Consider the following 26,573-nt stretch of genomic DNA (forward strand, 5'->3'; position numbering starts at 1 on the left):
TGTGTCGTCTGCCCCCTACGCTCCCGGCACTGTGCGCCCCCTGGCGGCTGCGCGTCACTTCCGTTGCGCACGCGCAGCGCGGGGCCCGCGGCCGCCATTTCGCCCGTGTCGGTGCCGGTGTCGCGACAGGGCCTGGACGGTTCCGGCAGATCCCGATCGGCTCACGACAGACCCTGATCGGTCCTCGGCTGTCCCTGATCGGCCCCGCGGGGAAGCGCCCCCGCCTTGCTCAGCAGCACCATGCCGGCCGGACCCGTGCAGGCCGTGCCGCCGGCGCAGCCCGCGCCCCCCGCCGAGAGCAAACCGGTGCGGGAATGGGGAGCTGTGAGGGGATGGGGTGGGGTGGGGGTAAAACGGGGCGGACCGCGGGTGTTTCGGGTCTGGCCGCTCGCACTGACCCCTCGGTGCGGGTGTGGGGGAGGCGGGAGTTCTGCCCTGTGCGTGGCTGGTTCGGAGGGGATTGACGCCCCCCGAGATCTCAGGTGAGACACCTCCTGCAGAGCTGCCTCCAGCTCTGGGATCCCAGCACAGAAAGGACGTGGAGAGAGTCCAGAGGAGGCCACGGAGGTGCTGCCAGGGCTGGAGCCCCTGTGCTCTGGAGCCAGGCTGGGAGAGCTGGGGGGGTTCACCTGGACAAGAGAAGGCTCCAGGGAGAGCTGAGAGCCCCTTGCAGGGCCTAAAGGGGCTCCAGGAGAGCTGGAGAGGGACTGGGGACAAGGGATGGAGGGACAGGACACAGGGAATGGCTTCCCACTGCCAGAGGGCAGGGAGAGATGGGATACTGGAAAGGAATCCTTCCCTGTGAGGGTGATGAGGCCCTGGCACAGGTTGCCAGAGATGTTGTGGCTGCCCCTGGATCCCTGGAAGTGTCCAAGGCCAGTTTGGATGGGGCTTGGAGCCACCTGGTCTAGTGGAAGGTGTCCCTGCCCATGGCAGGGAGTGGGATGAGATGAGCTTTAAAGTCCCTTCCAACCCAAAGGATTCCAGGATTCCTCACCAGGCAGCTCCATCCTGCTGAGCCGGGTGGGTGCTGAGCCCTCTCCTGGCAGTGCCCCAGGGCTGTGATTGTGATGTGTGTGGAGGGTCACTGGGAGCTCTGGGAACAGCCCATGGAAGGATTAAATGTCCAAGGGAGCATGGCATTCCTGTGTGTCCCAGTAGTCTCCTGGATCCTTTCTGTCTTGTCCTTATTCATATTCTTCCCACCTTTCCTGAAATGGGAATACAGCTCCCATGCAGCTGGAGCTGCTGTCCCGACCCTCACGCAGCAGCATCAGCCCTCGTGGAGATGGAGAAGGAGCTGATCCCACTGAAAACCTTGGGTGATTGGATGTATTAACACATTTAGGAGGAATATTGTGGCTTCCCCCCCCAAAAAACCCCGTGAGTTTCATGCACAGACGTTACCAAGGCAACTCAGCATCTCAAGTGTGGTGCTGCCTGGTCCTTCAGCTCCTCAGGATCATGTTCTGAGGGAGTGGGAACGAAAACTAAAAATATTCATGGTACCCTTCTCTTTAAACACTTTTTTTAAGGTCATAGGTCATGGAATCATGGAATGGTTTGAGTGGGAAGGGACCTTAAAGCCCATCCAGTGCCACCCCCTGCCATGGGCAGGGACACCTTCTGCTATCCCAGGTTGCTCCAAGCCCCATCCAGCCTGGCCCTGGATACTCCCAGGGATCAGTTTGACTTGGGATTGTTTTTCCCCTTGGAGTCCCCATAGATTTGGCAGAGCTGGGAGCTTTACTGGGATTTTAAGTTTTCCCTGACTGTCCCTGTTAGGATTATAAACATTTCCCATAGACCTGTCCTGATTTATAACAGCTTTTCTTGGAAAGCTGCTTGGTGAGGAAAGGAGCAACATTCTTTAGTAACCTGCAGCCTCTGGTTTTACTGGAATAGAAAGCCATCCACAGGGAGGGTTCTGGGATTTTAGTTTGGATCCTCCTGTAATATCAGTGAGAAAAACACCCTGCAGAGCTTTTCTCTATGAAACAGCTTCTAATGCAACCACAGTGGGATTAAAAGCTGTATTTTATTTAACGTGGACTTAATCACTCAGGTTTTACTTCCTTGTAGTCCCACACACCTCTAGGAATATTCAGAACTTCCACACCTGGTTAGGAATGCTGAGATATTCCAGGATGTGTTGTTAGAGCCCCTTTAAATATTTGCAAAGCTACTCAGGGTTGAGGCTGAGATGGTAAAAACGCCCTGAGGAATTGTTTTGATTTCCATGGGGGGGCCTCCCTTGTTGTCCTCCTATCCCTGTCCCTGCAGTGGGTGTCCCTGACAGGCAGACAAATGTCTCCCACCCTGAAAAACCAAGGAATTAATTAGTAGGATGGATGATTCGGGCTGTTCAGCCAGATCTTGTGTCAGGAAGAATTCAGTGCCTGGGAGGCTGAGGAGGAGGATGGATAAATGGCCCTGTGTTCCCTTGGGATTGCTGTTTGGAATGCCCAATTCTGACACCCCTTCACCTTTTGTAATGAAATAATTTTTATTACAGCCAGAAGAGGAGCCTAAAGAGGAAGCAGCACCAGCCAAGCCCGTGGTGGGAATTATTTACCCTCCTCCAGAGGTCAGGAATATTGTGGACAAGACTGCCAGCTTTGTAGCCAGGTAAATGACACTGATCTGGTGATTCCAGGGATTTTCGTGCTTCTCCTCTTCAGGGCAGCTCCAGGAGCTGAAACAGGTCACAGTCCTGTGGTTTTATGTGAAGGATTTTAAGGTTTGAGTCTGGACTAGTGAGACTGGAAAAGAAACAACAGAATTCTACTGAAGAGGTGTAAGACACACTAGAGAAGCTGGTAGTAAATGAATAAAATTCTTGTTGAAATGTGCAGTGTGTGCTGCAATAACCAGTAATAGGGCCTGTTCTGATTGATCTGAGGAGGAAAACAAATCCCAGCTGGAAAGGGAAGCCTTGGTGATGTAGCCAAGAGGAGTCATGGCTGTGTTTTAGTGCTGAAATGTGGTGGCTGTTGTAAGTTTAAGAGAATCACTAAATGCTGCTCTAGTCAAAGATACTTATTGTGTAACTCATCTCTCAAATGCTGCCAAGGAGTGTTGGCTTCCTCTGAGGATAAGGAAGGGACTGTGTTTATCCTTGGGGATTGTAGAGAGGAGGAGGTGGAGTGTCTAAACAAGACTGGGAGGTATCCAGGGAATATGAAGAGAAACACACTGTGGCAGCAGTGAATTTTCCCAAACTGCCCTAAAATAAACATCTTGTGCTTTGGGTGGAAGGAGTGGATGGCACCTGGACTGGGTCTCTCCTAAATGTAGCACTCCAGGGTGGTCAGTCCCTGTACAGCCTCATGGTTACCAGTTTTTTTTTCCTTATATGATCTTTCTGGAACTGAAATTAGTCTTAAAAACTTGTTAGTAGAGCAAATAAAATTAGTTTAGTAAGTAACTTGTGAACTTCATCCGGTCAGTCCAGGAAATGGCCTTTGTGTGCAGCCAGGTGAGATTGTGGGACACTTGTGAGTGTGAGTTTTTAACTGCCTTAAGGAATATTCACATTAGAGACAAAATTAGGAGGACAAATGCCTTTAAGTTGTGTGTATCCAGCTGGCTGCTCTGGTAGGTGTGAGTTCCTGAGGGATAAACTCCTCCCACGTGCAGAGAAAACTCTCTGCTGAGGGGCTCATGCCTCAACACGTCTCACTCTGAAAGAGACATTTCCACTTGAGTTGATGCCCATTCATTTTAACAATTTCTCTTCTTCATCCCCAGAAATGGGCCAGAATTTGAAGCCCGAATTCGTCAGAATGAGATAAATAACCCAAAGTTCAACTTCCTGAACCCCAACGACCCCTACCATGCCTACTACCGGCACAAGGTCAGCGAGTTCAAGGAGGGCAAGGCCCAGGAGCCCTCAGCTGCCATCCCCAAGGTCATGCAGCAGCAGCAGAGTGCCCAGCAGCAGCTCCCACAGAAGGTGAGTGTTCCTTCCAGCACTGTGGTGAAGAACTTGGCTGCTGAGGGGCGTTGGCACAGCCTGGGGTTGAGCAGGAGGCCTAAAAGTCAAGGAGGAGTTGGTTATGCATTTGCCAAAAAGCCAGCAGTGAGAGACTTGGAGTTGAGCATGAGAGGCTTTGTTTTGATGCAGATGTGCATCCCCTGGGTGCTGGTAACTCAGAGTTGTGTTTGAAAAAGCTAATATGTAATTGGTCTATTTTAATTACTGTGTACTGACTGGTACAGTGCTTACGCTAGTGATCACTTGGGCTGGATGTGTTTAGGTCTCTTGCCAGAGGCATCCCTTGGAGTTCAGTTTGGGCTTGTTGCACACACTGTTTTGTGGAAGCATTTCCTGCCAGAAGGATCAACTTCCCCTTAAAAGATGGAGTACAAAACACTGCTGCTCATCTCGTTCAGCTGTGCCTTTATATGTCCTGGGTGGGAAAAGGGTATGGACTGAATCCAAGGCTTGGCATGGCCAACAGCCAACACTGTGTGGTTCTGATGGTCCTGGAGGGTTAAAGTGGAGTCCTGATGGTTTCCAGTTTTGTTTGCTGCTGGAGCCACCTTTTTTCTATAATATAAATACAGGTGGCCAGATAGACCCTGTGGTACTGATTTTTCTCATCCGCGCAGCTGCCAGGATATCTCGACTGGTGTTGCTTTCCTACAGCAGCTGAAGGAAAAATGGGTTCTCCTGAGTGTTTTCGAATGGTTCCTTGCAGGAATTCACTGAGCTGTGTCCGTTCCCTCTGCAGGTGCAGGCCCAGGTGATCCAGGAGACGGTGGTTCCGAAGGAGCCGCCCCCGGAGTTCGAGTTCATCGCGGACCCTCCGTCCATCTCCGCCTTCGACCTGGACGTGGTGAAGCTCACGGCGCAGTTCGTGGCTCGGAATGGCCGCCAGTTCCTCACTCAGCTCATGCAGAAGGAGCAGAGGAACTACCAGTTCGATTTCCTTCGCCCCCAGCACAGCCTCTTCAACTACTTCACCAAGCTGGTGGAGCAGTACACAAAGGTAGGTCCTGGCAGGTTGATCCCTTCCACAGCAGGAGTGGTTTTGGAAGGCTGCTGAAGCCCTTGAAACCAGCCAGGCGAGAAGTCCATCCTTTAAATCGCACCTTTCAGAGTGGATATTATGCTGAGCACAGCAGGTTGTCACCTAAGTGTGCCACACACTATTGTAATATAAGTAAAAATTGTGGGGTTTTAAATATAGAGGATAATTGGAAGGCCACGAGTGAGTATTTTTAAGTGCAGGGATGAGCAGTAAGTAATGAGAGGGCTTCAGTGGAATAAATGGGACATAGCCCCGGGGGTCTGCTGGTATTTTTAGCAGTGTGGAAAGAGAATAATTGCTTCAAAGGAGGCTTTGGCACAAAGAATTGTTACCAACTGTCATGCAAAATATGTTTCAGATCTTGATCCCGCCGAAGGGTTTACTCCTCAAGCTCAAGAAGGAGGCCGAAAATCCCAAGGAAGTCCTAGATCAGGTATTCCAGGAAAAATCTGCAAAATTGCTGAAGCGTTTTGGTTATGTTTTGAATTTTTTTCTCTTTGCATGTTTTTGGCTTCCTGGCAGCAAATACAAATATACAGAGAATAAAATGGATGTGTCACTTGCTGTCACTTGAGTACAGGGGACTCAGACTTATAAACTACCAGCTAGTGTTGATATTGGGGGTAGTTTTTGGCAGCACAGGCATACTGCACAACTTCCTCTCCAGGTGGTTACAAAGTAAAATCATGGAATATCCTGAGCTGGATCATCCAGTCCAACCCCTGGCCCTGCACAGACACCCCAACAATCCCACCCTGTCCCTCAGAGCGTTGTCCAAACCCTCCTGGAGCTCTGGCAGCCTTGGGGCTGTGCCCACTGCCCTGGGGAGCCTGGGCAGTGCCCAACCAGCCGCTGGGGGAAAGAACCTTTCCCTGAGATCCAACCTGATCCTGCCCTCACACAGCTCCAGCTGTTCTTCATTTCATTTGCAATCCATAGGGAGTTGTCTGTGCTGGTTCCTGTCTGACTGTGTGTGCTCCTTGTCTGCTCCTGCAGGTGTATTACAGAGTGGAGTGGGCCAAGTTCCAGGAGCGAGAAAGGAAGAAGGAAGAGGAGGAGAAGGAGAAGGAACGTGTTGCTTATGCCCAGATTGATTGGCATGACTTTGTGGTTGTGGAAACAGTTGACTTCCAGCCCAATGAGCAAGGTGCTGATGTTGAACATTGTAATCTCTATGAAACTGGCCCCTTTGAGCAGGGGGCATGTCCTGAAGTGCCATTTTTTGACAGACACTGGGTTTTACAGCCTTTTATCCTTCAGGGATGAAGGGAAAAGCCTTACAGTGACAGTTTGCAGAGCTGTTGTTTTTCTCTGGTGTGTCCACTTCTCCACTTCCACCAGGACAGCAGAGCTTGTCCCACTGTCTAATAGTGTTACCATTTCTAAGTCACTTCATGTGTCGTGTGGGCGTTGGTCTGTGTAGACTCACCTTCCCTTCTGTAGCCCTTGGCTCCCAGGGATTTTGATGCCACTGCTTTTCATTCAAGAAATGGTATTTTTGTCTGTTTATAGAGCAAAGGAATGGGATAGAGAAACAGAAGCTCTATTTTCTGCATTGTAGGGAATTTCCCTCCTCCCACCACTCCAGAAGAGTTGGGAGCTCGAATCCTGATCCAAGAGCGTTACGAGAAGTTTGGGGAAAGTGAGGAGGTAGAGATGGAGGTGGAGTCAGATGAGGAAGATGAAAAGCAGGAGAAAACAGATGAGCCCCCAGCGCAGCTGGATCAGGACACACAAGTGCAGGATATGGATGAGGTAATGGACCAGTGGAATCAGCATTGCTTTTGTCCCCCACAGTTTGTGTGGTTTGGGATGCTCTTCACTTGCACTGTAAGAAGTTCTTCAGTTTCTTGAGGAAATGAAATTTCCCTCGGATGAAATGTCAAAACAATCTGCTTCTGCTGGAATATGGGTTTTTCTTAATGTTTTCCATGACAATACAAGTCCCAAGAGAGAAATCCAGTAATTTTGTCACCCAGTGGTGTGGATTTCCCTGATTAAGGCTCTTCAGGCATTTTTCTGCCCAGAACCTGGAACATTGAAAGATGACTCATTTCAGACTCTGCCCACTGTAAACTGTTTTTCTGGTAACAGGGAACAAGAGTGTGGTTAACCATAAGCCCCTGCTTGCCAGGCTTTTGCAATGTGGAAGCTGAGGAGTATTTGCTTCCTCTTCTGGGTCTGCTGAATTTCTGGATCGTGGTTATCCGAAGGAACCACTGCCATAGGTGTCCAGAGCCAAAATGGCTCCATTGCTTTGAAGCTGCATGATCTGTTCTCCCAGCACTGTGTAGGATTTTATGCCTCTCAGATCTTGTCTGTGAGTATTTGACTGCTGGAACTTGGTTATGATTTTGTTCTCTTTTAAATCAGGGCTCAGATGATGAAGATGAAGGTCAGAAGGTTCCTCCTCCTCCAGAAACCCCGATGCCACCCCCTCTTCCTCCCACGCCAGATCAGGTCATTGTGCGGAAGGATTATGATCCCAAAGGTAAATCCATCCAGTGGGAAAAAACCCCTTTATTTCTTCCTGAATAATCACAAACCATTTGTTTCTGCACTGCACCGACACTGTGGTTTTGCTTTCCTAGCCTCAAAACCATTACCACCCGCCCCAGCTCCGGATGAGTATCTGGTTTCTCCCATCACTGGAGAGAAAATTCCGGCCAGTAAAATGCAGGAGCACATGAGGATCGGCCTCCTGGATCCACGGTGGCTGGAGCAGCGCGACAGATCCATCCGGGAGAAGCAGAGTGACGACGAGGTCTATGCCCCAGGTCAGCCTGAGCAGTGATTGACACGGTTTGCTGGGTGAGGGCTGTGAGCACAGCCCCTCTCTGCCCCCAGGCCCCACTGGCAGGGACAATCCGAACTGATTGGGGTCTCCTTAATGTGCTGATTAGTTGAATACATTTGTCATTAGTACATTGAAGCCTTCTATAAAGTTAAACAGAAATAGCTGTTGCTGGCCAGGATCTTTTTAAAAAGAAGAAAGGGTCCAGGAGTTGGACTTTAATGTTCCTTGTGGGTCCTTTCCAAGTGACCATAAAAAGAGCAGCACTCAGCTATTAGGTACCAGATAATTGAAAGATCAGTAGCAGAGGCTTGATCTATTTGATTATATCTCTTGAGATAAGAATTGCTGTTTTTTTCTCTCAGGTTTGGATATTGAAAGCAGCCTGAAGCAGCTGGCAGAGCGCCGTACTGATATCTTTGGTGTAGAAGAGACTGCCATTGGTAAAAAGATTGGCGAAGAGGAAATCCAGAAACCAGAGGAAAAGGTAGAGTAGGAACTGGGTTTTTTAACAGGTCCCTGTAGTGTGAATGCTCAGAGTTCTTGCTGTCAAGCTGCTCCCTGGATTTCTTTGCAGTCTGACCAGGTTGGGGTTACTCTGATTTGGTTTATCCTCTCAGGTGACCTGGGATGGCCACTCGGGCAGCATGGCCCGCACACAACAGGCTGCTCAGGCCAATATCACTCTCCAAGAGCAAATCGAAGCCATTCACAAGGCCAAGGGCCTGGTGCCAGAGGATGACAGCAAGGAGAAGATCGGGCCCAGCAAACCCAATGAGATCCCCCAGCCACCCCCTCCTTCCTCAGCCTCCAATCCCCCTGCCAGCGCTCAGCCCATCACGTCCGTGCCTCGTCCACCCACCGTGAGTGTTTGGGCTTCCAGAAGCCAATTACTGGGGCTGTAGTTAATTAGGAGGGAGCCCTGAGGAAGGCCAGGGGTTATAACAGCAGGGTGCTGGCATGGAAGAGGATTTCGTGGGAAGTTCGTGGTTTAAAAGTAGTTTGGAAACATTACAGGAACCTTAGTGAACACAATGTTAAAAATGGAAAATAATCCTTAGGTTTTTTTATCCTTAGAGGTATCAAAAAGACTTGGATCAGGTGGGCAGGGGAGAAACCTGGGCACTGGGATCTTGGAGGCAGAGAGTGTGGCTAACAAAGGGTGGGTGGGAGCCTTTGTAGGTGTAAAGTGATACAGGACAAAAGCAGCTCCAGGTAAGAAACATTCACAGGTGACTCACTGCCTGTGTTCCTGCCCCAAGGGATCTGCAATGTGACTCCCAAATAGCAATTTTAAAAAAGAAACAAAGTGCCTCGAGGTCTGATCCTGGAGTGGAGAGGGAAGGAGGAACCGTTTAATCTGTTAATGAGGCTTCTGTGCCTGTTCAGGACAGCTTGGGCTGCCCATATGGTGGGGCCACTAAGGCTCCCAGCAAGTCTGTGGCCAGCAGAACCTGTGGCCTGTTCCCCTGGATAATTGAATCGGGATTGTGGCCAGCACTGGGTGTTCCTTCAGTACCTGCTGAGGAAGTTCCCCCTCTCTCCCCAGATGCCCCCTCCTGTCCGTGCTGCCGTGGTCTCTGCAGTTCCAGTCATGCCTCGGCCCCCGATGCCGTCCGTGGTCCGGCTGCCTCCAGGCTCCGTCATAGCCACCCCAATGCCCCCCATCATCCACACCCCCCGGATCAACGTGGTGCCCATGCCCCCCTCTGCTCCCCCCATCATGAGCCCCCGCCCGCCCCCCATGATTGTACCGACAGGTCAGTGACTTCTGCTTCTCCTGGCTAATTGTCAGATCGTTCCTTTATAACGTGGGCTTGGAGGGTTTTTCCTTCTGTGCCCTGATACTGGTGTGTAGCTGGGATTGTGACATTAGGGGTTTTGGGGTGTTTGGTATGGCTTATCTGGTATTGCTTTTGGGCTTGAGGCTCCTCCTGCACCATGAAATACAGGGAGTTATGTGTCCCCTGGGAGCCTGCGCAGGTGAAAATTAAGAATCCAGGGTGAAGAGGAGCTGCCAGCACCCCAGTGGGTGTTAGAGCTCCTCACAGAAGCTGCTGCTGCAGGAGCAAAAGCTGCTTTCTGGCCCCTTCCCTCATTAGGTGCTTTGAAGTTAAAAAGCACAATGCAAAAAGCAATTCTTCCTTTTTTTCTTCTTCTTTTCTTTCCTAACTGGAGGAGCTGGCACCACTGCGTGCCAAACTGAGAGCGTGTTCTTTTTTTTGCAAGATCTGCAGGAAGCTCTCATGCCTTGTTATCTTTTCCTGGACTGCTTCCCAATATGAGATCTCCGAATGTTTGAAGTTTGCATGTTTTGCTGTGGGTTGTAACTTCCTCCATGTATTGTGGCATTTATTTTCAGCCTCTGCTGCTCTGCTAAAAGCATTTTTTGTGTGAGGGGGTGTTTGCTGTGTGCTCAGTGGGTGACTGTGGGTTGTGCTGTGTCCCCCCCGTCCCATTCCAGCGTTTGTCCCTGCACCTCCCGTGGCTCCGGTTCCGTCCCCGGCGCCGATGCCTCCCGTTCACCCCCCACCACCCATGGAGGATGAGCCAGTCTCCAAGAAACTGAAGAGTGAGGATAGCCTGATTCCAGAGGAGGAATTCCTGCGCAGGAACAAGGTACACACGTGTGGGGCAGAGCCCTGACCCCCCCTGGGCTGTTCTGCTTTGCCCAGAGGGGCTGTAAAGTCAACTCCCTGCACAGAGAGGGGCTGATGTGCAAAAATACCTAGCAAGGGAGGGACTTCCTGAGGTGGCTCCTTCCTTCTGTCATTCCTGAGCAAATCAAACTCCTTTGTATCTTACCGGGAAGAGCTACACACAGGAGTTGAGTGGGATAGTGCTCTTCTGTAATTAAGGGCAGTGAGAGGCAGGTTATAATGTAAAGAAGAACTAAAGCTGCTAATAAGCTTTTAAGGAGAGGAGGGCTAAGCTGGAGATCCAATGAGATTAGAGTATCAATGCCAGCATGATAGTAGAGTGATGTGGTGTATTCCATAACAAGGTGAGCTAAATGTGAGACTGAATTCCTTCCTTCCTGTTGCAAGAGGAGTTTTAAGTCCTTTAAGAAGGGCTGTATGGTTTTCCTGGACGTATTTAAACTAAAAGAGGAGAGATTTAGGTGGGATATTGGGTGGGAAGGAATTGTTCCCTGTGAGGGTGGGGAGGCCCTGGCACAGGTTACCCAGAGCAGCTGTGGCTGCCCCATCCCTGGGAGTGTCCAAGGCCAGGTTGGACAGGGCTTGGAGCAACCTGGGCTGGTGGAAGGTGCCCCTGCCCATGGCAGGGGGTGGGAATGAGATGAGCTTTAAGGTCCTTTCCAGTCCAAAGCAGTCTGGGATTCTGTGATTCCATGTGCACAGAGAAACTGTCTCCTGTTTAATGCTTCACATATTCCCTCTGTGATACTGTGAGTGCATGTGATATTCAGTGAATGGCACAGAAAAGTAAGGACTAAGGAGAGAAATCCAACTAAATGTTTCATTTTGGGAGCAGTGGAGTAACTTTCTCAGAGCTGAAGCAAATACATTGCAGTGTGTTTACCAAGAAGCTGAGATATGTGAGTAGTTTGGGGAATAAAACACTGAGTGTGGTGCTCTGTTATCTCAGCCCTGAGCTCTGTGCCTGTGAGAGACATTAATTATCTGTGTTTCCCACAGGGCCCAGTCACGGTCAAAGTCCAGGTTCCCAACATGCAGGACAAGACGGAATGGAAGCTGAACGGCCAAGTGCTGGTGTTCACCCTGCCCCTCTCAGACCAGGCATGTAGCTCATTAACCTGCCCTGCTCCCTGTGCTCCCTGTGGGAGCAGCAGGTGCCCTGCATGGCAGGGTGGGAGCTCTGCCTGCTCCCAGCTCCAGCCCTGTGGGGCTGCGTGGCTGGGGAGCAGGAATGTCTGTGCAGCAGGACGTAAGCACTGAGAGCCCTTTGCTGTCCCCAGGTGTCTGTTATAAAGGTTAAGATCCATGAGGCCACAGGGATGCCAGCTGGGAAGCAGAAGCTGCAGTATGAGGTGGGTATAAGCCCTTCAGATTCTGTTTGTTACCTCAGTGCTCTCTCACACACAAAACTTCCTACAAAGAAAAATTGTAATGTACAATCTAATGCACACTGGGAATAGCAGAGGGAATGTTTTTCCTGCCTGCACAGCACACCTGGTGACAGGACTGCTTGCTGTTACAGCAGGACAGGCCTTCAGTAGGTGACATCAGCAGATCTTCACGTTGTTGCTGCTGCACATGAGTCCTCCAAGCTTGATGTGGCTTTCTCTGAAACAAGCCTGTTGTTTTATTAGGGTTTTTGTGACATTTAGCTGCAGCAGCCTGCTCCCACAGCTCTGCCGTGTGCTCTGGGAGGTGGGCGAGCCTTGGAACTGTGGCAGCTCTGAGCAGGCTCTCTCCAAAACACGGCAGGGAAAAGCTCACTCACTCTCTCTCTCTCTCTCTCTCTCTTTCTCTCTCTCTTCCTCTCGAGGCTGGCGCTGTCAGAAAGGCCCCGCTCCTTTTTAATGACTTGTTTCCAGTCATGCATGTGCCCAGGCAGGCACAACCTGCTGCCTAAGCAGTGAACTTTGTGCACTTATCTCCTCAAGAGTTCATCTGTGGGCAGATACTCTGTTAACCCTTAACGAGAAAGGAAGCTGAGCTGGTTATTTTTAAGGAAAAAAAAAAAAAGATGTGGGGAGTAGAGCCTGAGTAACTTCACTTGTGGGACTCCTTATCTCTGTGTTGTAGGAGCCACGTTGTCTGTGTTGGCTCTGCTCATGCATTGTTCCACTTGTCTAGTAGAAGGTGTCCCTGCCCATGGAAGGTCCCTTCCAACCCAAACAATTCCAGGATTCTGTACCTGCCTCCTCCAGTGTCCATCCTGGACATCGGGATCTCTCCAGGGCCTTCAGAACCTGCAGTGTTCTGTTCCAAGCATACAGCCAGGAAGGCTCCATCTGGGTGGGATTTTGTGGGAAAGGTTGCTGCTCTGACTTCTTTTTGATGTTTTTTTCCTTTTCCCCTCCCCTCAGGGCATCTTCATCAAGGATTCCAACTCCCTGGCTTATTACAACATGACGAGTGGCTCTCTGATTCACCTGGCACTCAAAGAGAGAGGAGGCAGGAAGAAATAGGAGCCGTGGAGCGCTGAGATGTAACGTGTCCATGTTGTAACCCTGACCCTCCCAATCCTTTTCCCACTCCGACCTTTTCAGGACTGCCCCTACTGCCTCCAGCTCTAGTTTGAACCCCAGTTCAGGTTGTTGCTGAGGGAGGGGAAGCTGATGGAGCCCTGAACTGTGTCTGTGTAGTGAGTAGTGTGTAGTGATCGATGCTTTGCTCGAGTGCTGGCTCTCCCTTGAATCCCCTCGGGAAGCAACATCAAGGTCATGCCCAGCTTAGTCTAGATCCATCTTTGAGGGATTTACACAGGCCAGGAGCATCATCTGTCTGCCCTCAGTGCTCGCTGCTTCATTTAACCTCCTGCTAATTGAAAACTTCTTCCCCACACACTCACTAAACTCCTTGTTCTTGTTCTTTCCCTGTCTCGAGTCTTGTGCTGACCCTGACTTGGGAATTTTTCCTCCCTCGGCTTTACTGTGCGTGGCTGTTCTGTGATAAAGGAGATCTGGGTCTGCTCTGGACAGCCTGTGATTTGTTTTAATAATAAACATGCAGCTCTCCCTGCTTGGATTTGGGGTTTTTAATGGAGATGTGCCTGGTTTCGGAGCACTCGGATGGGGAAATACGTTGGGATTTGTAATTAAGCAGTTTACGATAGGAAATCCTCTTATTTTCTAGGAAAAGCTGCAAAAAAGGGGTTTGTTGAAGTTTCTGTGGTCTTTCTCAGTCATTCCTGAAGGAATGCTTGTGCCTGTGCGTGAGGTGGGAAAAAATACTCTGAACTTAGCAAGAATTTTATTGGAAAAAGTGATTTACACTTATATCCTGCAGCTGGAATCTCTTGGATCTGGAGAGCATCTGTGTCCGGAAAACAGATGATTCTTGGGCCTTCAGTCAGAGCTGTGTTATAGTTTGATAGAAACACAACACAGCAAAGTTAATCCACAAAATTTGGTGCCCAGGAAGAGGAGGTGGGTGTCTAGATTTGGGTACCTGTGGCTTTTTGGGAGAACCCAAAGCCATGGATTTATTATTATATATTTTTAGCAGTGGTCAGGCAGTGCAGAGACATCCTGTTTACCTTATTCTGTGCTTAGAGAGAGAGGGATGAAGCAGGAGGGAAGAGCCGGCATCCTCTTGGCTCTGGTGTGCTCCTCTGGGATCTGGAGGAAGCCCTGTGGCTGTGGGGAAGGGGCTGGCACTGGCCCAGCCCAGGTGGCCAGTGGTCCCAGCTGTTGTCCCTGACAGGTCCCCACGTGTCCCTGTCACAGCCTGCTCCCATCCCTGCTGCAGGACACCAAGCTGGGAGCACTTGGACAGGTTGGAAGGGTGAGTGGTGGATGCAGGCTGTTCCTACCCTGCAGGAAGGTGGGATAATCACTTCCCTTTTGCTTTAAAAACCAGACAATAGGTACAGCCCTGGAGAAAACACCCGGCAGCCAGTGGGGTTTTCCAGAGCTGATACTGAAAAAACTGCCAAGAGAGCTCCAAAATGGAGAAGTTGTGTGTTTGTGTCCGGGGCTGGGGCTGCACTGAAGGTCACCCCACGTTCCCTGTCCCGCTGTGCTTCGAGTGTGGTGCCCATGAAGTTCTCTGGGATGGATGTTCCCTCCATGTCCTAGTGCTTTGGTGACATTTTCAGCCAAGCCCCTTTGCCAGGCCGGCCATGTGAGCTCCCAGCACTCCAGCAGGAAAACTTCCCACTGGAAATCCCTGGCATGGAGCCTTGCCAGCCTGTTTCCAGCTAAATCCAACTGATGGATGTTGTAACAGGCTCTGTGTGTGGATATCTGGTACAAAACAACCGCTCTCCAAGCCTTCCACTTCCCACTCCAGTGGGAAGGACCAGCAGGGCCCAGTTGCCAGAAAAATCTGGAAGTAGGTTGAGTTGTTGCTGATTTTAAGGAGCCTCATTCCCTCTTCCTTTGGCCTCCTGGCTGCAATAACCCCCCGTGCTGTGCTGTCAGAGGGATGAAATGGAGCGCTGGGCTCTGGGAGAAGCATCCGGAGGTGGGATGGACCTGCCCCTGGAAGGCTTCACCCAGGACAGGTCCCAACACATCTCAGTTTGCTGTAAATCCTTTGGTGTGTGATTTTTGGGAGGGCCAGGCCGGTTTTACCTGTCCAGGGTGTCATGGATGGGGTGACATGGCCATGGTCACCTGAAGGGCAGGGACAGCTCTGGAGTGGGAAACAGATCCCCCCCAGTGCCCCATCCCAATATGTGCCCAGTGCAACCCTAGTTCAGCCCCAGTGCTGTCCCAGCACAACCATCCTGCAGTGCCAGTATCCAGCCGACCTGGAGTCCCAGTAAAGCCCCAGTGCAGCCCCACTGTGGCTCAGGCTGGTCTCAGTAAAGCTTCTCTGTGGCTCAAACTCATCCCAGTACAGCCCTGCCATAGCTCATACTGGTCCCAGTACAGCCCCCCTGTGCCTCATATTGGTCCCAGTCCAGTCCCAGTAGCCCCGCAGTGTCCCATACTGGTCCCAGTCCCGCGCCCCCCGCTCCCCACCGTTCGCGCCCGTGGCCCCGCCCCTGGCTGACACCCGCCGGCGTTTGACGGACAGCTTTCCGCCGCCCTCTGCACCAATCAGCGCCGTGGGCGGGCCCTCCCCGCCGCCGTCCCCGCGGCCGATTGGTGCCTCCGCCACTCCCGCCCAATGGCGTTGGCGCGGGGGCGGGCCCGGGGCGGGGCGGGGCCGCCGCCGTGTCCCGGCATGGCGGAGCGGCCGCGCCGCCGCTGAGGCGCCGCCATGGCCAAGAGCCGCGGGGGCGGCGGGCCCAGCTCGCCCGGCGGCCGCAGCCTGGCGGGCACCCGCGAGAGCCTCGCCGACCCAGGCGGCGACGAGCTCAGCTCCCTCGGCTCCGACTCCGAGATCAACGGCGGCGGCCCCGAGGAGCGGCGCGTCGACAAGTTCGGGTTCATCGTGGGCAGCCGCGGCGCCGAGGGGACGTGAGTGGGGGCCGTGAGGGGGGGTGGGGCCGTGAGGGGCCGGAGGGCGAGGGGCGCCGGGACCCCGAGGAGCCGCCCCAGGCCCGGCCCGGCCCGCCCCGGCCGCTCGGCCCCCGCAGGGCCGGGCCCGGGGCTGGGCCGAGCCCGCCGCGCTCTCCCCGCCCTGGGGGGGTTTGTCCCCGCCGCCCCCGGGCTCGGAGCGGGGCCTGGGTCGGGCATCGCCCGTGCCCGCAGCGGAGGCCGCGGCAGCCGGGATGTGAACAAGGGAGTGAGGCTGGGAGAGCTGGGAATGATCAGCCTGGGGAAGAGGAGGCTCCGGGGAGACCTTGGAGCCCCTTCCGGGGCCTAAAGGGGCTTCAGGAGATGGACTTGGGACAAGGGATGGAGCGACAGGACAAGGGGGAATGGCTTCCCACTGCCAGAGGGCAGGGATAGATGGGAGATTGGGAAGAAATTCCTGGCTGTGAGGGTGGTGAGGCCCTGGCACAGGTTGCCCAGAGAAGCTGTGGCTGCCCCTGGATCCCTGGAAGTGTCCAAGGCCAGGTTGGATGGGGCTTGGAGCAATCTAGGCTAGTGGAAGGTGTCCCTGCAGATAGGAGTGTGATGAGCTTTGAGGTCCCTTCCAACCCAAACCATTGCATGATGCTCTGATGATTCTATGAAGAGCCTCAAAAGCTGTTCCATCTCCCCTCGTCTCTCCTGCTCCAGTAAGGGGGAAGGGCTGGGAAGTGCTGTCCACCCCACTTGGGATCCAGGAGGTGCCAGCACACCAGGGTCAGTGTCTGGTCACCTCTAGGTGCTGATCCTGGTAGATTTTTGGGCACTGTCAAGCTGAGGAGTCCAGGCCGTGGCACCCTCCCAGGGACCCGGTGTCTGTAGCGCTGCTGAAGGCTCCGTGTCCCCGCTCCGGGAAGGAAGCCCTCGGAGGAAGTGAGGCTCACCCAGAGGCACTGGGCCCCAGGGCGGTGCTGACACCCAGGAATGTGCTGCCGTCGAGCTGGTTCAGCGGCGTGTTTGGTGTTTACCTTTCTGGCCCTGCTTTAACAGCTACGCCCAGAGAAAGCCGGGGTGACAGCGGGGATGGCGCGTGGCAACCGCCTCCTCTCCCGCTGGGACATCGCCTGGAGCAGGTCTGGGATCTGCTCCCTCTGTGCTCTGTGCCATGCTTTGGTTTCCCTGTCTGTGAGGAGCAGTGTTCACCCCCATAAGCTATGGGTGTTCCTGGGCTGGTCTGTGGGGTGAAAAGACACTCAGGGTTGGATTGTTGGCTCTGGGCAAGGTGCATCTCTCTGGGTGATAAACCTTGTCCCTTGACACTGCAGGAGTGGAGTTGCCTCTCCTTCCCAGGGTTCTGTGCCCTGTCCTGGCCACATATCACATTTAGGGGACACTTGTCCTGGCTGTTGTCCCTATGGCTATCCCTGGGGTGGGTGTCCCTGTCCCTGAGGTGGGTGTCCCTGTCCCTGGGGTCCAGCAGGCAGCAACCCCCCTGGATGGAGCTCCTGGTGCTGGAGGCAAGTGGCTGCTCCCAGGGGTGTTGACAGTGTGGTGGCTGCAGTCACTGGGGACTGAGCCCTGCAGGTGTACTGGGGTTCAATCCTGCCCTGCTCCAGGGCTTTCATCTGCTCGCAGTCTGTCCCAGGAGTGGATGAGTGGGAATATGTGGCCTCCTTCTGTGGCTGGCAGAGTTGGGGTCCCTCTAGCTGGAAGGGATAGCACAGGGAGGGCACATGGGGTATCCCAGCATCTGGGGAGGGTCTGGGGGCACTGGGGAGGGCAGTGTCCCCCACAGCGTGGATGCAGAGGAGCGCATTCCCGGCGCAGGGCATCCCGCCTCTTCCTAGCCTGGGTGCCCCCACCATGTCCTCCCGCCTCGGCCATATGAAATACAGCTGGTCCTCGCTCCGTGCCCGCTGCCAAGCAGCCATCAGCTGGGAACAGCTTCCAGTCTGGGCTGGCTGAGCTCCAGCAGGCCCACAGCCAGCTCCTGTATCCAGCGTCCCGCGCTCCTGAGCTTCCCACGCCTCGCGCAGCCCCAGCTGGAGGCCAGTGCTCCCTCCATCCCCGTGCCGGGCCTGGCCATGCTGGGGAGGGTGGGGATCCACGCAAAGCAGATCCCTTGGGAGCAGGTTTGCTCTCAGAACAATCGCCCTCGCCCCGTCCCAGCCACTGCGGTGGGTGGGACGTGGTGGGGAAGGGCTGGGCAGGGACAGGGCAGTGCTGCCAGCTGGATGTGACTCTGGAAGCGCTGTGCTGCTCACTTTCCGGCTCCAAACATGGAGAGAGGTCTGCGTGTCCTACAGTGGAGCTGGGTGCTGGAGGATGCTCAGCATCCAGACCATTGTCCTTGGGTCCTCAGGAAGGATCTGGCTGTTCCTGGGCTTGGTGCAGCCACAGGGGAGTGTGGAGCAGTGCCTGGGAAGGCATTAGGTCGTTACTGCTGGCTTGAAGGAGTTTCTGCTCCTCTTGGATGTCCCTGCCTGGGGCCTACCTGAGCTGCCTGTGACCTGTCTCTGCACAGAGGTGGTGCCGTGCCGTGGGGGGTGGGAGGCCGTGCTGCCAGCTTTGGCATCACAGCAGCATCACCCCTGCCTCTGCAGGGTTAAATTGGATTCCCTGGCTGGGCTGAGCCGTTCTGGAAAACACTCCCCTCCCTCCTGAGGGACCCTGGGCTGGGCTCGACGCCGGGCTGGAGCAGTGCCAGACGCTGGGAGCGCGGTGTGGCTGGGGCTGCGCGGCGTGGCTGGGGCTGCGCGGGTGACACGGTGCTTATGGCCCTGGCTCTCTCTGTGTGCAGCTGCGGGGATCCGGCCTCGCTCGTGGCTCCGGATGTGCTCCCCGCTCCTCACCTTCCTGGTGTGTCCCTAGGGATGCTGAGGCACTCGGTGGGTGCAGTGCAGGCTGCTCCCGAGAGGTTTGAGCCGCTGCTCTGGCGCAGTGATTTCACGGGTGACAAGCGCTTCCGGCAGCTGCCAAAACGGCGGCACTGCCGAGTGTGTCCCAGCTGGGCTCTGAGCCTTGGGGGGTGCAGCCAGCTGGGCGTGTGGGTCACTCGGGGTGCTGGGGAGGACAGGGGAGAGCTGGGCACCATGCTGACTGGCCTCTGCCTCCCCATCCTACAGGCTGGAGGAGGTCCCCTTGGAGGTGCTCCGACAGCGGGAGTCCAAGTGGCTGGATATGCTCAACAACTGGGACAAATGGATGGCCAAGAAACACAAGAAGGTAAGTGACAGCCATGTCTCCCCCAGGAGGTGTCAGGGAGGGACAGCCAGGCACAGCGGTGTCCCTTTGGGGCAGCCTGGTGTCACTGGGTCCCCGCAGACAGACGTCTGGATGCCTTTGGATGATGCTGTTGGCTTGAGTGGGCTGTTCTCTCCCTGTGGAAGTTGGAGCTTGAAGGGGCTGAGTGGTCCCTGAGCCAGCCTGCTCCTTCCTCCTACTGTTCCCTGCCAGGCTGGAGCCTTCCTAGGGCTTCTTTGGCTGCCTGCAGGCAGCCATGGGAATTGTTTGCTCATGGAAACTTCTGTTCTGAGCATCTTGTAGACCAAAAAAAGCTCCATGTAGGAAATGTCTGAGCCCGATGTGCGTGACACTGGTCTGCGAGCTGGGGTCCCTGGGAGACTCCTGGTGGGGTGGCTCTGGCTTGGTCTGTTGGTGCTCCCTGACCCCCTGAGCCTGTGGATGAGGCAGGATGGGATGCAGCAAGTCCCGGGTTGCTGCTGTGCTGCCTCCTCCTCCTTCTCCCCACTGGCAGAGCCTCCTGGCACTGTTCCGTGTGCTTGGAGTGTTGTCCCCACTCGGTGCCTGGGGAACAACACTGGAATCCCTCATCTGCTTCTTGGCTGCTCTTAAAGGATTTGGGAGAGCTTTCTGGGCCACGGCAGGCGGGTGCTTTGTTCCACGTGCCGTTTCCGCCGCTCTCCGGCCGTGTGCCGCAGGGTGCCCTCCGGATGGGGGACGTGCTCCAGCAGCCGCGCCTGGCAGTGCCTGGGCCGAGCTCCTGTGAGTCTCCATGGGGCTGATGTGCTGTATAGTCTGTCCTGCAGCAAAAATCCATGCCTGGAGCTTCAGAGAGGCTGCTCTGGAATGTTGCTCTGTGCCTGGAGCCCTGGGGCTGCTCAGGGAAGGCTGCCAGGCTTGGCCTTGGATGCTGTCAACTATCCTTGCTCTGGCAGGAGCCTGCTTGGTGCAGGGCCCTGCTGCTTCAGGGGAGCTCCCTGAGCCTCCAAAAAACCCTGGGACTTTTCTGGCTGCCTCACGGGGGTTGGCAGGCAGCCCGGGGATCCCTTGGGCCAGCTTCTGCCAGACTCGCTCACACCTGCACCGCTCCAGCATCCCAAAATGCTCCCTGCCTGGCCCGGATCCCAGTGGAGCCTGACCCCACATCCTTCGTGGCTCTGAGCCGTGCCAGCACTATGTGCTGGAAGGAGGGCAGATGCGTGGGTGGGCAGCTCCCAGTGCTCTGGCAGGGTGAGCAGTGCTCTGACTGCACCTTGCTGTCAGTGTCCCTCAGCCCAGACATGCTCCTGATCCCTGGAAGGGCACAGTGGGATCGCAGGGAACGGCAGGACCTGTGTGGGATGAGCTGCTCTGGCTGTGCTGGGCCTGGTCAGTTGGAGGAGCTGCCGAACCGAAACCCAGCGAGGCCGTTTCCTTCCTGGCAGCTCGGCCAGCAGGAAGGGGAGCAGGCTGGCAACAGGAGCCGGCAGCAGCCACAGAGCTGCCCACGGCAGCGCTGGGCATCGCCCGCCGCGCTTCCTGCCGGCACAAAGGGACCTGCCCCGGTAAACAACCAGCGCTGCCGTGAGGGAGCAGCAAACCCCCCAGAGATGTAGTGGTACCACACTTGGAAACAACCACCAGTTAACAGGGAAACTTGAGGCAGGAGAGGCCTGGAAACGATTTGGGAGCTGTTGGCCACTATTAGCAGGGCCCTGGCACAGTTGGCACGTGCCACCCGAGTGGGGACATGAGGAGTGGAGGCCGTGCTGGGGCTTTGCAGGGTTTTTGTGGGGTGACTGTACTGAAAGCACCAGGCTTGTGCAGCCCACCTTGGTGCGTTCCCTGGCTGAGGACTGAGGGGAGAAGGACACATGAGGACATGGAGCTGCTGGAGCAAGGCCAGAAGAGGCCACGGAGATGCTACCAGGGCTGGAGCCCCTCTGCTCTGGAGCCAGGCTGGGAGAGCTGGGGGGGGTTCACCTGGAGAGGAGAAGGCTCCAGGGAGAGCTGAGAGCCCCTTGCAGGGCCTAAAGGGGCTCCAGGAGAGCTGGAGAGGGACTGGGGACAAGGGATGGAGGGACAGGACACAGGGAATGGCTTCCCTGGATAGATGGGATATTGGGGAAGAAATCTTCCCTGTGAGGGTGATGAGGCCCTGGCACAGGTTTCCCAGAGAAGCTGTGGCTGCCCCTGGATCCCTGGAAGTGTCCAAGGCCAGGTTGGACGGGGCTTGGAGCAACCTGGTCTAGTGGAAGGTGTCCCTGCCCATGGCAGGGGGTGGAACAGGATGAGCTTTAAGGTCCCTTCCCACCCAAACCATTCTATGATTTGACAAGATGGTGCTGCTGCTTCTCCAGGAGCTGGGGTGGGATGTTGGAAGCTCTGGTTTGGCCCCACTGGGGTACAGACACAGCAGGGTTAAGCCAGCTCAGCTCCCCACACAGGTACCAGCTGCCTCGCCTGGACTTTGGTCCTGCCTGGTGCCCAGTGCCAAGGAAACCAGGGGATGACTGGGCACAGAGCTGACCCTGGGGCCTTAGGAGCCATCTGTGTGCAGAGCTGGGGCCACACCTGCCCTTCTGCCTGGGATGAGCGGGTGGAACGGCTGAGACACAGCAGGGCACACATCCCTGCTCTCCATGGCCCCATGGGGAGTGGGAGGCTGGATGGGGGCTGGAGAGCCTCCCCTGTATCTCCAGTGCTTCCCATGTGGAGGGAGCCACCCATTCCCCACCTTAGCTCCAGTGTTTGCTTTTCCAGCTCCCAGCAGGATCCGGCTTTGAGGCAGAGCCAGGCTTGTTTGGAGCTGTTTCCAAGCCACAGAGCCTCGGCCAGGCTCCTGTTCTCCCATGCTGGTGCAGCCCTGGCTGCCATCCCAGCTGGCATCTCTGCATCCCAGGGATGCAAGGACTCATCCCCTTGTTCGGGAAGCAGCAGGGGACCAGCCTGTGGCCGTGGTGCTGGCCTGGTTCCCATCTTGTCCCAGGAGCCTCTTTGTTTCCCGCTGCTCCATGATTTTCCCGTGATGGCTGTGTCTCTTTCCGCAGATCCGGCTGCGGTGCCAGAAGGGGATCCCGCCCTCGCTGCGGGGCCGTGCCTGGCAGTACCTCTCCGGGAGCAAGGTTAAGTTGGAGCAGAACATGGGCAAGTTTGATGTGAGTCCTTGCCGGGGACCCTCCTGCACCACCAGGGAGCAGGACAATGCTGGGGTGGCTCCTGCTCCCTCCATGGCTGGGGTCTCTATTGGGATCCCAGACATCTCAGGGGAGTGCCAGGGTGTTGCTCATCCCAATCCTCTCCTCCCCAGGAGCTGGATCTCCTTACAGGAGAGCCCAAGTGGCTGGATGTGATCGAGCGGGATCTCCACCGGCAGTTCCCCTTCCATGAGATGTTCGTTTCACGTGGAGGCCACGGGTACGTGGAGCTCCTGTGTGTCCAGTCCTTGTCAGCCATGGGTGGGCACTGTCTGCCCCAGCTCATGCAGCCACACTCGTGCCCCCTGTGTCCCCCTGTCACCCCACAGTCCTTACCCATCCAGAGTCACAGAGCATCCAGGCATGGCCTGAAAACAGGGTGACTTCCCAGGAGCTCCCTGTGTGGGGCACAACCCTTAGCACTGGTTCTGACACCTGGTGAGGTGGGAATTGCCACAGCAGGAGGGCAAAGGGAGGAGGTGACCTGCTGTGGCCTCTGTTTCACCAGGAAAATGCTGTTCCTAATGTGTCCGTGAGCGTCTGTGCCTCTGTGCTTGCAGCTGGGTCGTTTCCCATCCATGGCTCAGCGTGAGCCAGCATCCCTGGGAGATGGTTGACTCTTGGATCCAGGGCAGGTGTAGCCTCTGTGGGCAGAGCTTCCCAGAGTACCACCCTGGTCGTTGGGTCCCATTGCCCTAGGCTTGTGTGGAAAAGGGATCCTAGCCAGGGACTGAGCCAGGCTATGCCTGGGATCCACGGGGAAGGCTGCTGGGCCACATCCGTGCCCTGTGCCCAGCTCCCTGTGCCCGGGGTGTCTCCGCAGGCAGCAGGACCTGTTCCGGGTGCTGAAGGCGTACACGCTGTACCGCCCGGAGGAGGGATATTGCCAGGCCCAGGCGCCCATCGCCGCCGTCCTGCTCATGCACATGCCGGCCGAGGTACGGGCACGCGGCCGGGGCAGAGCCGGGAGGGTGGGGGTCCCTCTGGGGGGTGCTCAGCTCCTGGCACCTCAAAGCACCCCGGGGTGCTCTGCCTCCTCCCGCCCTCCCCTGTGGTCTCTGGGAGCAGGGTGGGGCCGCAGGGATGTCCCCTGGCTGCTCACTGCTGTCCCCTGGCTTGCAGCAAGCGTTCTGGTGCCTGGTGCAGATCTGTGAGAAGTACCTCCCTGGCTACTACAGTGAGAAGCTGGTAAGTAAAGCGCTCATGGTGCCTTTGGCAGTGGCAGGGACCTGCAGAGTGCTGCACCGAGTTTGGAACAATCCCTGGTATCCACACAGTCTGCAGGATGAAGGGAAGGAGAGCAGCCCTGGGGAGAAGGATTTTGGGGTGCTGGTGGGTGAGAGGCTGGACATACCCCCTCAGGTGAGACTCCCCTGCAGAGCTGCCTCCAGCCCTGGGGAACAGCACAGGGAGGACGTGGAGCTGCTGGAGAGAGTCCGGAGGAGGCCACAGAGATAATACCAGGGCTGGAGCCCCTCTGCTCTGGAGCCAGGCTGGGAGAGCTGGGGGGGTTCACCTGGACAAGAGAAGCTCCAGGGAGAGCTGAGAGCCCCTTGCAGGGCCTAAAGGGGCTCCAGGAGAGCTGGAGAGGGACTGGGGACAAGGGATGGAGGGACAGGACACAGGGAATGGCTTCCCACTGCCAGAGGGCAGGGATAGATGGGAGATTGGGAAGGAATTCCTAGCTGTGAGGGTGGTGAGGCCCTGGCACAGGTTGCCCAGAGAAGCTGTGGCTGCTCCTGGATCCCTAGAAGTTTCCAAGGCCAGGTTGGACAGGGCTTGGAGCAACCTGGTCTAGTGGAAGGTGTTCCTGCCCATGGCAGGGGGTGGGATGAGATGAACTTTAAGGTCCTTCCCAACCCAAACCATTCTGGGATTCTATGTCTCCAGGCCAAAAGCTCACTCAGCTTCTCATCCTGGAGAAAGAAAAGATCTGGCAAGTTGCTGGGTATTCCCAGTCTCTGTGTTGTGCTGTGGCCTCAGAGGCATCCCACAGTCAGGGATGGGGGGGCTCAGTGGGACAGCTCTGCTCCCTTAGCCAGATGTGGAGGGTGGGCTGACACTCTGGGCTGGGCACTGGGGGCTGATCCTGGGACTGAGGCACTCACTGGGATGCTGGTCCCTGTTCTTGCAGGAAGCCATCCAACTGGATGGGCAGATCCTCTTCTCGCTGCTGCACAAGGTCTCACCCGTGGCCTACAAGCACCTGAGCAAGCAGAAGATCGACCCCATCCTGTACATGACGGAGTGGTTCATGTGCGCCTTCTCCCGCACGCTGCCCTGGAGCTCCGTCCTGCGCGTCTGGGACATGTTCTTCTGTGAAGGTAGGAGTTCCCCACCATCCTCCTCTTCCTCTGGGATGACCCCATGGCACGTGGGGCCTGTAGTAGGGCAGGTTTGAGGCAGCCACGTGCCTAGGGTGGAGATGGGCTGTTTTCCTGGGGATTAGGGGACACATGCATCCCAAATCCACCCTTTTGTGTGTCTTGTTAGTGAGACTGGGATCTGGTGCCCCACAGCATTTGAAGGACATGGTGGCAGAGTCACCGTGTCCTGTCTGGCACTCACTGCCTCACGTCTGCTCTTGCAGGGGTGAAGATCATCTTCCGGGTGGGCCTGGTGCTGCTCAAACACACACTGGGCTCCTCAGACAAGCTCAAGTCCTGCCAGGGCCAGTACGAGACCATGGAGAGGCTGAGGGCCCTCAGCCCCAAAATCATGCAGGAGGCCTTCCTGGTGCAGGAGGTGAGGTGCTGGGGAAGGTCAGGGGGCCCAGTGCCGCCCAGTTGGCCAACGCTGCCAAACTGGGCTGTCCCTGGGTGGGCAGATGGGGCATAGCATGGGGGCAGCCCCCCAAAAGCTTTTTGGTTTAGGGCTTGCCTCTCACTGGGTGGGATCCCACACGCAGCCCTGGTGGCCCTGTCGCTGCCAGGGGAGATGCTGATGGCACAAGTGTCCCTGCAGGTCATCGAGCTGCCGGTGACAGAGCGTCAGATCGAGCGGGAGCACCTGATCCAGCTGAAGAAGTGGCGGGAGACGCACGGGGAGCTGCAGTGCAAGTCCCCCCCGCGCCTGCACGGCGCCAAGGCCATCAGCGAGGCCGAGCCCGCGCCCCGCAAGGCGCTGGAGCCCGTGCCCTCCATCATCGTCCCCCCTGGGCCCGCCCCTGTGCCCAAGGCCCGCAAGAGCAAGGAGAAGAGCCGGGAAAAGACCCCGGCCAGCCCTGCCAACGGCCCCGGGGCTGAGGGCAACGGGGCGCCCGGCACGACCCGGGAGCTGCTGCACCCCCAGGTCTCCCCCCACCACCAGTCCAAGGAGAGCCTGAGCTCCTGGGAGAGTGAGGACACGTACTTGTAGGGCCCTGCCCGCACCCCGGGCAGCCGGGCTCAGCAGGGCTGCGCACGGACCCGGGCACCAGGATGCTGGGGGACACCCCTGGCACGCAGCGCTGGGGGCTCTGAGCTGGAGGGATGGGACAGGGGGGCTGGTATGACTCCGTGGGGTGTCCACAGGAGCTTGGCCAGGTGTGGTGACCAAAGGGGACACCGTGGGTCTGCGCTGGGTGCCCACCCCGCAGGGTGCTGGCACCACAAGCGGTGGGAGCCCGGGCAGGGGGTGGCTGAGCCACCTGAGCTCCCTCCCCACACTGGGGGGCTGAGCTGCCCCTCAGGCCCTTCTCCCCGTCCCAGAGCCCCTCAACCCATCACCCCCCGGGTCCCTCCTATAGCCCCCACCCTGTGCCAGCCAGGCAGCCCCAGCCCCAGTTCCCAAGCACTTAGGCCTGGCACAGGGCACTGGGGGTATGCGAGGAGCCGAGGGGACCCCTCGCCCCTCCTCTTTATCTAGTGAGGATATATCAAGCTGTAGCCCTATATGTAGTACCCAATTTACCTACTCACTGAGCCTATTTATTATTCCTCCGAGGCAGGACAGGGACCGAGGCAGGATGCGCTGGAGGCAGCAGGATTTGATGCCAATCACAGGGCTAAAGCCCCCCCACCCCGATGCCCGGGCTCCCCATGGCTCGGGGGGAGCATTCACCCTGCCAGGGCTCACCCCACCACTGCCACCCCCCCAGGCCCCAGCGCAGGTGTGACGGGGTGGGTGAGCAGCAGCCAGGTGATCCCTGGCTGTGGGGTCCCCTCTGCCCCCCGTGCCCTCCCCAAGGCCGGGGGTGGCTTTGTATCATAAGCGGGAAAAGCAGTTTTGTACAAAGGGGTCAATAAAGCAAGTGTGTAAAGGCGCAGCCCCAGCTCCCACCCTCT

The 26,573-nt window shown here is 56.2% G+C and overlaps 2 protein-coding genes across 2 annotated transcripts; both read left to right on the forward strand.

Annotated features, from left to right (window-relative positions):
- The first annotated feature begins 65 nt into the window (after positions 1-65).
- On the forward strand, positions 66-13,508 carry SF3A1 (splicing factor 3a subunit 1). The gene is made up of 16 exons (XM_032705651.1): positions 66-306; positions 2,516-2,628; positions 3,751-3,955; positions 4,737-4,994; positions 5,395-5,469; positions 6,033-6,183; positions 6,598-6,791; positions 7,410-7,527; positions 7,628-7,813; positions 8,196-8,317; positions 8,451-8,693; positions 9,380-9,590; positions 10,295-10,449; positions 11,490-11,591; positions 11,771-11,842; positions 12,848-13,508. The coding sequence occupies exons 1-16, from the start codon at positions 241-243 to the stop codon at positions 12,947-12,949; spliced, it is 2,373 nt and encodes a 790-aa protein (XP_032561542.1). The 5' UTR covers positions 66-240; the 3' UTR covers positions 12,950-13,508.
- Positions 13,509-15,676: 2,168 nt separating this feature from the next.
- Positions 15,677-26,554, forward strand: TBC1D10A (TBC1 domain family member 10A). Its single transcript, XM_032706026.1, has 9 exons — positions 15,677-15,892; positions 19,015-19,114; positions 22,162-22,269; positions 22,422-22,528; positions 23,132-23,246; positions 23,431-23,496; positions 24,443-24,632; positions 24,899-25,053; positions 25,273-26,554. Exons 1-9 carry the CDS (start codon positions 15,693-15,695, stop codon positions 25,663-25,665), a joined length of 1,434 nt encoding a protein of 477 aa, XP_032561917.1. The 5' UTR covers positions 15,677-15,692; the 3' UTR covers positions 25,666-26,554.
- The last annotated feature ends 19 nt before the right edge of the window (positions 26,555-26,573 follow it).

Source organism: Chiroxiphia lanceolata, chromosome 18, assembly GCF_009829145.1.
Source record: "Chiroxiphia lanceolata isolate bChiLan1 chromosome 18, bChiLan1.pri, whole genome shotgun sequence".
In the NCBI taxonomy this organism is placed as follows: domain Eukaryota; kingdom Metazoa; phylum Chordata; class Aves; order Passeriformes; family Pipridae; genus Chiroxiphia; species Chiroxiphia lanceolata.

Coding starts and splice junctions, on each gene's coding strand:
- SF3A1 (XM_032705651.1), top strand. CDS start 241: ATGCCGGCCGGACCCGTGCAGGCCGTGCCGCCGGCGCAGCCCGCGCCC. Junction 4,995..5,394: donor TGGTGGAGCAGTACACAAAG/GTAGGTCCTGGC, acceptor AATATGTTTCAG/ATCTTGATCCCGCCGAAGGG. Junction 11,843..12,847: donor AGCAGAAGCTGCAGTATGAG/GTGGGTATAAGC, acceptor CCCTCCCCTCAG/GGCATCTTCATCAAGGATTC.
- TBC1D10A (XM_032706026.1), top strand. CDS start 15,693: ATGGCCAAGAGCCGCGGGGGCGGCGGGCCCAGCTCGCCCGGCGGCCGC. Junction 23,247..23,430: donor TCATGCACATGCCGGCCGAG/GTACGGGCACGC, acceptor CCTGGCTTGCAG/CAAGCGTTCTGGTGCCTGGT. Junction 23,497..24,442: donor GCTACTACAGTGAGAAGCTG/GTAAGTAAAGCG, acceptor CTGTTCTTGCAG/GAAGCCATCCAACTGGATGG.